Genomic DNA, 10,055 nt, shown 5'->3' on the forward strand with positions numbered 1-10,055 from the left:
AACGAAGTTGACAATACATAAAAATTTTGTTTATGAAAAAACCATTACATGAAGCCAATTTTTCTCATCGCCCGTACAAAGGAATACTACTAGACTAACCTAAAGCAATGAGGTGGAAGTCACTCACAAATATTTAAAAAAAAGTTATACCGTAAAAACATAGAGGTGACATATCCCTGGCCTGTACTTGATGAGAAATTAAGTTATAAAAGTCTAGGTGGAAATCATAATTCATTTACACGCGTTTAAAATATCAGTCGTAAGTTGAGTAATTTTAGTGCATGTGTCTAAATCTTCCGAGTTGTATTATACTCGTAGGCTCCTTCGTCTTTTCCTAAGTTTTATCTAAATACTTACCAAGATTCAACAGTATAGTTCTTATAGTTTCAGAGAAAAGTGGCTGTGACATACGGACGGACGGACAGACAGACAGACATGACGAATCTATAATGGTTCCGTTTTTTGCCATTTGGCTACGGAACCCTAAAAAGAGCAAAATAAAAATTTATCCAATTATTGTAGGTACTTTAATCATGAATTTTTAGTACATGTACACAATGTATCTTGTTGCCAACATGTTCTTTCGTTCGTCTAAGCTATCTCAGCACCGAATTTGCAGCGATAAAGTGTGGAAGTACTTTTCATATTTTCACATTTATGGTGGCACTTCCTCACAGTCATTTTGCTTGTACCGATTCTAAAGGAGACCCAAGTCTGTAACTTATTATTCTAACTTGAGTTAAAAGAGATACGCATAACTCAATGTTCAAAAATTGGAAAACGTCTATCTTAAAATATGAAATATCTCAGTAACTAAAGACATTTTTTGAAATTTAAAGTCCTGAAGTGTGGAAGTACTTTTCATATTTTCACATTTATGGTGGCAGTTCCTCACAGTCATTTTGCTTGTACCGATTCTAAATTCGTATATTTTAATCGATTTTTTCTTCAACCAGCTCCAAGAATCCAACTTCCGCGTCGGCATCAGCCTCTCCGTCTCCATGGAGATCAAGCCCCGCAACACCACCGGCCTGCTGCTGGCCGTCCACGGGAAGAAGGACTACCTGGTGCTGGAGCTGCTGGAGCACGAGGTGGTGGTGAACGTGGAGAACGGGAAGGGCGAGTTCCATGCGAGTTACAAGCTCGCCGAGCCCACCTCGTTGTGCGATGGCAACTGGCACAAGATACAAGGTACGCCATAATGGGGTTGGCAACATTCGAGTCGGGGCGGGACGATGCGTGGCAGTTCTGTATGATAATACTATTACTTATTCTGTGTCAAAACATGAGATTGGCTGTATGGCCTGCGGCTGTCGTGTTTGACGTGAAACGTGGCGTGGAAAGTTATTGCAAAGGCCGCTTAAGGCCGCTTGTAGGTAACCCCAGGCCCCATAGTGTAATTATTATCCGAGCCCATCTACGGGTTTACAAAGACGTTCATTAACGTTTCATCAAAAAGGATATAATAAGATAGAGCGGTACTGTCATACTAAATTTTGTAACCACAGTAAATTCACTGCCATCTATCGACACACTTTAAAACTAAAAATGAAGATTTTAAAAATACGATAAAATGTATTTAAATATGGATAAATGTTTTTTTTTATTTGCATTAATTATTTTATATGATTTTGACCCATGTTCTTTCACTGATATGCTCTAAATTGGTAAATAACAAACAAAACCGTCAACGCCCTCTATACGAGAGTAGGCCAAAGATAGTAGCGCCATCTGATCGAGAATCAAATTTTCGTGATTTTCGAGGCACGTTTTTCCTTAGACTGTATCCATCTATTACGGAGTTATATCTGGTTTTATACAAGGATTATTTTACTTACGTAGATATCTCTTGTTGAAGTTCTACTAGAAACAATAATTAAAATTATTATTGGTTTAAGGTTTTTTTTTTACTTGACTGATGAACAATATTATACATATATCAAAGAGGATATAATAAGATAGAGCGGTACTGTCATAGTAAATTTTGTAACCACTGTAAATTCACTGCCATCTATCGACATACTTTAAAACTAAAAATGAAGATTTATAAAAATTTGTATTTAAATATAGATAAATGATTTTTTTTATTTGCATTAATTATTTTTATATGATTTTGACCCATGTTCTTTCACTGATATGCGTTAAAATAATAAATAACAAACGAAACCGTCAGCGCCTTCTATACGAGAGTAGGCCAAAACTAGTGGCGCCATCTGATCGAGAATCAAATTTTCGTGATTTTCGAGGCACGTTTTTTCCTTAGACTGTATCCATCTATTACGGAGTTAAATCTATCATTGCATATATAAAAAAAATTAACAAAAAATAAAAGCAAAAAGCTACTAGCAGAGCGTGGTTTCGATCCACGGACCTCTGGGTTATGGGCCCAGCACGCTTCCACTGCGCCACTCTGCTCTATGAGTGATAGGGCGAAATTATCGACTGCCTTCTAAGTATACAAGGAGTTTGGAATGGAATATGAATGACGTCAGCAGTGTCAGGTTGTACAGTCGTTTACAATAACCTTACTTATATTTTTTTTTTTCATTATATTATCAAAATGTTTTATAGGTATGGACTGACGTTTATCTGACATGGCTATTTTGACTTTACGTATACATTTGACGTTCCCCTCCCCCGCAAAATACGGCAGACTTTTTTGTACCGAAAATTACAGACGTGGCGTCTCCGTTTGATAATATTTAGGTTTTACTCACTACTGTTTTTAATGGCCTTTGGCGACATGTTTCGGATTCGTCGGAAATCCTTCAAAAAATAAAAATGTTAAAATTATTAAAATATTTTGAAATATGTCTCACGATAATTTAATTTCGTTTCCGTTTGGTTATATCCTCCTGGGTTTAAAAGTAAAATCAAGATATCAATATATTTGTCAAAATTGTATTTGGAACTGAACAAAATATTTTTATTTTCAGTGGCCAAAGCCCGTCACGTGGTCTCCGTAGGCGTCGACAACCATTTCGGCGACGCCGGCCTCGGCACCGGCCCCTCCACCGACACCCGCTCGGCCCTCTACATAGGAGGCCACGAGAAGGCCGTCGCGAGAGTCCGCGGAGTGAGATCTAAGCGTGGTTTCACTGGATGCATAAGGAATATACAGATAAGGGAACAGCCCATATCTATACCGTTATCGGCGGCGCATAGGGACACGCATATCGGGGCTTGTCCCGTTGATTAGACCTTTACACGATCGAAGTAAGAATTGATTCAAATCTATAATACAATATTTTCTAATAATGTCTCCAATTACTAATAATAATAAACTCTTTCCACTTTTCTATAATAGCTCCCAATGCCTGCTGAAACCGGTTTACGGGTATCTATTTATGTACCCGTAAATGGGTTCCAGCAGGCGTTCTACATGACATCAAAACTCTCCAAACGGCCTCTACGTGTTGGATCTATATCCCCACGCACGCCTTATAAATGACCGGGCCTGAAAACCCGAGTTTGTAACGGAGATACAAATAATAATAATAATAATAATAAAATGTTTTATTGCAGGCATAAAAAAAAACCATACACTTCTTAATAATTAACTACTAATAATATCTTACAGAAATCTACATGACTCTAACATTAATAAGTTTAACCTGGACGCCAATGACGGATATATCGGCACCGCAGGTCCAATGTCAAACGGATTAACCGGTCAAAGACCACAGAGCAACATAGACCTACGTGCATGTGCATAAAGATCAATTTCAATTTTGATACTTCGGTTACGTTGCGTCCGAGTGACAGCTGTTGAGTTTGACACGGCGTCGAAAAGGTTAATCAAATCAGACTATATATATATAAAACTGCCATATTAATATGATATACCTAAAGTAGAAAATGTTGGATACATTTCTAGACATTTTTTTATTAAATAAATATTTTTATTATTACCATTTTAAAACTCGACCCTAAGAAACAAATCTTACTTCGAATTTATTCTTTTTTAATATGAAACTTGAATATGTATCTGAATATGAATATTTTATGTATTTCAACGGTGTGCCATATCATAATAGGTAATTATATTCAAAACCAAAGCAGTGACAATTTTGATAAACATTAAGAAATAAATGTAATTATAAAACAAGACAGGGTGATATTTTGTACAATAATACATACAATTAAACTATATATATATTTACCTAACTAAATATTCGGTAATAGAGTTCAGGGCTTATTGTAAACTTATTTTTCTTGAATTACTTAAATATTTTCACTGCTCACTAAGTTTATGGGTACCTATTAAAATAACCAGTATATTTCTTACCTGTTTATGACTATATGTAATTAAATAAGTTTATGTATTAGCGAAATATATCTGCCTCCATCACCAAATCAATAGAAATATAACCAAAATCAAGTTGTTTTATTTTTACCTTGTTAACTCTTAACCATAGAGTAACATACTAGAGCGGTACTGTCATAGTAAATTTTGTAACCCCAGTAAATTCACTGCCATCTGTCGACACACTTTAAAACTAAAAATGAAGATTTATAAAAATACGATAGAATGTATTTAAATATAGATAAATGATTTTTTTTATTTGCATTAATTATTTTTATGATTTTGACCCATGTTCTTTCACTGATATGCGTTAAAATTGTTAAATAACAAACGAAACCGTCAACGCCATCTATACGACTGTAGGCCAAAACTAGTAGCGCCCTCTGAACGAGAAACAAATTTTCTTGATTTTCGAGGCACGTTTTTTCCTTAGACTGTATCCATCTATTACGGAGTTATATCTATCTCTGCTCTTAACCAAGACCACCATTGACCACTGGAGAGACGAAGTGCAGAAAGACCTCAGCGAACTCGGCGCCGTCGACTGGACAGAAACGGCTTTGGACAGAAGCATGGCGGTCTTTGGTGTCGGAGGCTAAGATCCACTTCGGGTCGTCGCGCCACAGCAGTAAGTAAGTAAGTAAGTAACTCCTAACCGTTACCGTTACGGAAGTTACCGTCTTGGTGTCAGGCGGCAGCAGACTGTAAAACTTAAAGTCATTTTCTATCCTTGTCTGAAATGAAAGTACACATGAACCAAAGAGGATATAATAAGATAATAATAATAATAAAATACTTTATTGTGCAGATAGAGCGGTACTGTCATAGTAAATTTTGTAACCACTGTAAATTCACTGCCATCTATCGACATACTTTAAAACTAAAAATGAAGATTTATAAAAATACGTTAAAATGTATTTAAATATAGATAAATGATTTTTTTTATTTGCATCAATTATTTTTATATGATTTTGACCCATGTTCTTTCACTGATATGCGTTAAAATAATAAATAACAAACGAAACCGTCAGCGCCCTCTATACGAGAGTAGGCCATAACTAGTGGCGCCATCTGATCGAGAATCAAATTTTCGTGATTTTCGAGGCACGTTTTTTCCTTAGACTGTATCCATCTATTACGGAGTTAATATATCTATCTTTGGTTATATCTATCTTTGCTACTAACTGTACTCCACCGAAATGGTGTGTAGCCGAGCGCCATCTTTCGTTCACACTTTGCAGCACAAGCTTTCGTAATTTTCAAAGGGAGGAACCACCCTAATTTGCTCTAATCTAGTTCACCGATATCTAAATAGATGGCGTTCTAAAGGTTAAGTGCACTGAGGGCAAAGAATATAATACTTACTAGACTGAGGGTAAAAAATAAAACCTCATTAAACCTTACAACAGTTTTTATTTTCTGTTAAAAGTCAAATATATTTTTACGAGTATTGACATCAATCAGCTGTCACATCATCACATGACATTTTATTTGATAAAAGCTTTATTTACGTAATTATTACGAATAAATAAACAATTTGGCGATTAATTTCGTCGTGTTTATTCTACCAAGTTTTATAGGAATGAAGGTGAGAACTAAAACATGATCCTGATTATATTACCTACCATGAATATCGGAAGATAATTTTATACACACTATAAGAAGGGTCCCAACTGTCCCAAGCAAGCTCGGTTCTCCATACAAGCGTAGTTCCGCTCTCATTTTAAAACGACTAGCTAGATTGCTCTGAAACTTTGTACTTACAATAGGATAAGGTATATCTATGTGTGTAATTAGTTTATGTAGCTTCAGATACCATAGTTAAGAAAACACAGCGAAATTAAGTTGTTCATATAAAACTTGTTTTTGCTCTATTTCGTTTGTTTTATAAACTGGAGCTATATAAACTAATTACAGACGTAGATATAACTCATGTCATTGTATGTGCAAAGTTTCATTACAATCCAACACGCAGTTTTAAAATGAGAGCGGAACTACGTTTGTAAGGGAAGGTGCAATTCGGCTCACTCGCACATCATATTTTCATAGAAATTTGACATTTTTACAATTTACTGATAAGAACTAACACCATTTTCACTCATAATTTTAAACCCAACACGAAAACTAACACGGGGCTACAATTTACTTACTTTACTTTTACAATTTGTTATTGAAAATGTCCTGCAGAGTTATCTTGGTCCGACTCAAAATTCGCACTATGGCGTTATAAATCCTTGTTTGTATGAAATTTTACTACAGCTACGTATATTCTAACCTAACCAGCAAACATCCGACTGGGAAATGATTCAACCCGAAATTTTGTGAGGGTCAGGGTGGGGGTGAGGTTGTTGTCTCTCTGTCGCACTTGTAAATTCTTACGTAAGTTTGACAGGGAGGCAACAAGTGGAACGTGGTTCGCGGTAGACCTTAGAAACGAAATGTTTATAAGAATCATAGACATAGTATATACAAGTAGTTATAGACGCGCCACCGAGCGACCGGGGGTAAGAGAAAGAATATTCATATAAAATTTGGGCAGCATAGGATTTTTTCTCTTTCACTCTTATAAATTTAGGTATTTCGCCATCGCCTACCTATGATGCCACCCGGTCGGTGATAAGGACAAAGCATGTCACTATTTTCTCTTTCCTCTTATAGGAATCGCAATAAGACTATCTTTCACTGTCAAAGAGTGTCAGGCCCTTGATTTTGACCCAAGTAAACCTTCACAGAAAGTGTGTGCTACAGCCAGCGACCCCACCATTCCCTCTCCCCGCACTCCTGCTGCTGACCGTACTACCTCGGAGGCTAAGCTTGTAAGTACTAACTGCTGCGTAGCTAATCATGGGTAGACTTTATCTCTGCTATAGGTTTTTTTTTTTTTAATACCGTCGATGGCAAACAAATCCTGATATTTTAGATATCGCTATTCGGTGATGTTTTAGTGAAGGAAAGCGGTAATGAACAAAATGATAATGTCTCTCTATCACTCTTCCATATTAGTACGACAGCTAAGAGAGACATTAGCGACGGCGCAAACTATTGGCGTTTTGGCTAGGCTCCGCAGGAATCCCAATAAAACCTAGTTACCCATTTGCGTTGGAAGTTCAGATGGCAGTCGCTTTCGTTAAACTGAACAATTCTTCTTCTTTCTTTTCTTGATGGACTTGAGGGCGGTGTTGCCCGTAGCCAATGTCACGTAAAAGGGTAGGAGCAAAATAAATGCTCTTAGAGCACGACGCTGTTCGGTGGTTGTTGTAGTTGTCTCGTAATACCGATAGCTGGATTTTACGAGAAGCACGTGGACTACCGGCCGTTGACTCCAAAATGGTGGTTAAACACGCTTTGAGATTAATTCTCCATTCACTGCACACTACCACATTAGATTATTGTATAATAAAGCTATCGATATTACACTTTAATTAATGAGCAAAAAACAAAGGAATTAATCACGAGGCTACTATCAAGATGGCGTTCGAACCGGAAGTCTGAACAATTCTTGTTATTTAGCCAAGTTCCTTAACCGTTTGAACGCTTTGTCATAAACAAAAACGTCACTGTCACGCTTAGATAACGGGCGCAAGCGAGCGAATGTAAACTTTACTTGAAAGTGTCAAGGTTACGTTGACAGCGTCCGCCATAACCATATATTATGTAGTGGTCCTTGGCGCTGTGGGCACTAGTAACGACCACTTTAGGGGTTCTTGGCGTTCAACCAAGATTGCGTTTGCGTTGCGTTGGCGTTGGAAGTTGGTATGTAACCGTGAATACGATGAGATAAGGAATAATTGCAAAATACGAAATAACGCAAAGTGCTACCATTTTCAACTGATGAGCTATTGATGCATGGCTATAAGACATATATGGTATTTTCTAAATATCGTTAATAATGGCGTAAGCGCCATCGACAATAAGGTCCCTTTTATTGTCGATGGCGCTTACGTCATTATTAACGATGCTCCGATATAAACACACTGCCGCGCGACGCTGTGCGGCGTAAGCGCCATCGACAATAAAGTTCTTTTCAAAGAAAATGCCCCATATAAGTGATATAATATAATACAATGCGAGTGTGATGAATCTTAAATGTTTGTTTTCACGTTCATTGTCTTACAGTTACGGCCATCAAGTGTGAATGTCAAGCGTGCAGGAGTAACGAAGGGCGCTAAAGATGGCGGCGAGCAACGCCATCGTAAAGTCTATAAGGTACGATTCATATATTTTGATAAATTTTAAAAGAAAAGCCAGGCATGACAGACGGACGGACTCGTAACTCATGAGTTTGTAGGCCTAAGAAGCGCTGGTTGGACGTGGTGATAGCGGACATATATGTAGAACAATCTCACAACTGAGGATGCCGAAGACCAGGCAAAGTGGAGAAAATTAAGTTGGAAAGCGGACCCTGGCGCTAGGCCGGGAAAACGCTAGGTTGAATAAGAAGAATAAAAATTGGACAGATGGAAACGGACACCACAATAAAGCTTCATTTTTACCGGGCACCTCATACTTGTACCCAGGCCAGGGGTTCCTAAGCTGTAAGCTGCCTTTGGCTTGGAGAAGAAACTATGAGAGCGGGTTAATTTAGAAAATAAACTAAGCACAGTAGCAACAGTAAGCAAGATGCCTTTGTAAACGTTGCATTAGCGTAAGTGTTGCTAAACTAAGTGATCCTGGTTTAATAGATATTATTAATTTTCAAAATCACTCCGTTTCGAAGCTATCCCAGTGCACCTTACATTAGTGGCGACGCCTTGGAAACTACCGGAATTATCTCAGAGGTATCGCATATTGATATGCTCACTTCGCCGTTTCTAGAGATACTTTTATAATACCTTTCTTCTACAAGGGAGTCGCAAAAAATCTTGGTTTGTAAGCTCGTGCCCCGGTCCATAGAAGCTGGAGTTTTTATTTTATTAATTTATTTTGTAATAGTAACGCAATATTTTCTTGTTCCAGAACCAATCTCCACGTGAGTATCTCCAGTAAATATCTTGTCAATATAAGCAAGATGCCCACCAACCGCTGTCTAGTGAGCTCTCTGCGGTTGAAATAAGATTAAACTAGTTTAATTTTGATTATATTCTGTTAATTGACAACTTCGTTTGTTAGTATTTTATTATGATTTGTCATTTAATTTGCGTTTTCTAGAATCTTCTGGCGACGCCGAGCCGAATTCAGCGTGGCGTACGGAGATGCGACGCGGCACGCATGCGCTGAGGGACGTGAAAAACCATCTTGCGGATTTACATCAGGTTTCCATCTTCTATTGCCAGCCGGGTGACTTAGGACTGTTATCTTTGACAATTGGATGCTGCAGGCACAAGATGTACAAACTGTCCTTTTCAGGACAATATAAAACTACCCTTTTTAGTGGCAACAGAAACTGCTCTTGTCAGAGCAACCGTCCCTGTTTCTCTGTTTATCACGGAGTTATCAGTTGATAGATCAATCTATACTCTTCTTTTCAGAACAACTACACACGACTTTAAACTATCATTATCGTTCATACAGTGGCACATTTGTATTTAGGTTAGTGCAATAAAAACTGAAATTTTCTTGCCATTTATATACTTCCACAGAAAGCTCTATCAGGAACTTGGGGTGCCGAAGAAGTCCGCGCAGCAACAACGCGGGCCGCACAACTCTTACGCGAAGCCGAAAGGCTTCAAAGTAGGGCCGCGGAGCTTCAGAACAGCAGTGACCCTGTCTCTCGGAGTCCTGATCGAGTGTCTAGAAGTCCTAATCGTCC

The 10,055-nt window shown here is 37.8% G+C and overlaps 1 protein-coding gene, 1 long non-coding RNA gene and 1 other non-coding gene across 3 annotated transcripts in view; 2 read left to right on the forward strand and 1 right to left on the reverse strand.

The window, feature by feature from the left end:
- The window catches only part of LOC134754575 (laminin subunit alpha), a 103,692-nt gene extending 99,879 nt beyond the window's left edge, over positions 1–3,813 (forward strand). Inside the window, exons 66-67 of the mRNA XM_063690892.1 lie at positions 957–1,191; positions 2,937–3,813. Of these exons, the coding sequence (XP_063546962.1) occupies positions 957–1,191; positions 2,937–3,199 (498 nt within the window). The 3' untranslated portion in view covers positions 3,200–3,813. The remainder of the gene's footprint in view (positions 1–956; positions 1,192–2,936) is intronic.
- Positions 2,344–2,415, reverse strand: Trnam-cau (transfer RNA methionine (anticodon CAU)). Its single transcript has one exon. It is a non-coding gene; the product is annotated as a tRNA-Met (tRNA).
- Positions 3,814–7,092: 3,279 nt separating the features above from the next.
- Positions 7,093–10,049, forward strand: LOC134754586 (uncharacterized). The gene is made up of 5 exons (XR_010128937.1): positions 7,093–7,122; positions 8,423–8,512; positions 9,263–9,275; positions 9,455–9,558; positions 9,886–10,049. It is a non-coding gene; the product is annotated as an uncharacterized LOC134754586 (long non-coding RNA).
- The last annotated feature ends 6 nt before the right edge of the window (positions 10,050–10,055 follow it).

The sequence above is a fragment of the Cydia strobilella genome, chromosome Z, assembly GCF_947568885.1.
Source record: "Cydia strobilella chromosome Z, ilCydStro3.1, whole genome shotgun sequence".
NCBI classification, from domain to species: Eukaryota; Metazoa; Arthropoda; class Insecta; order Lepidoptera; family Tortricidae; genus Cydia; species Cydia strobilella.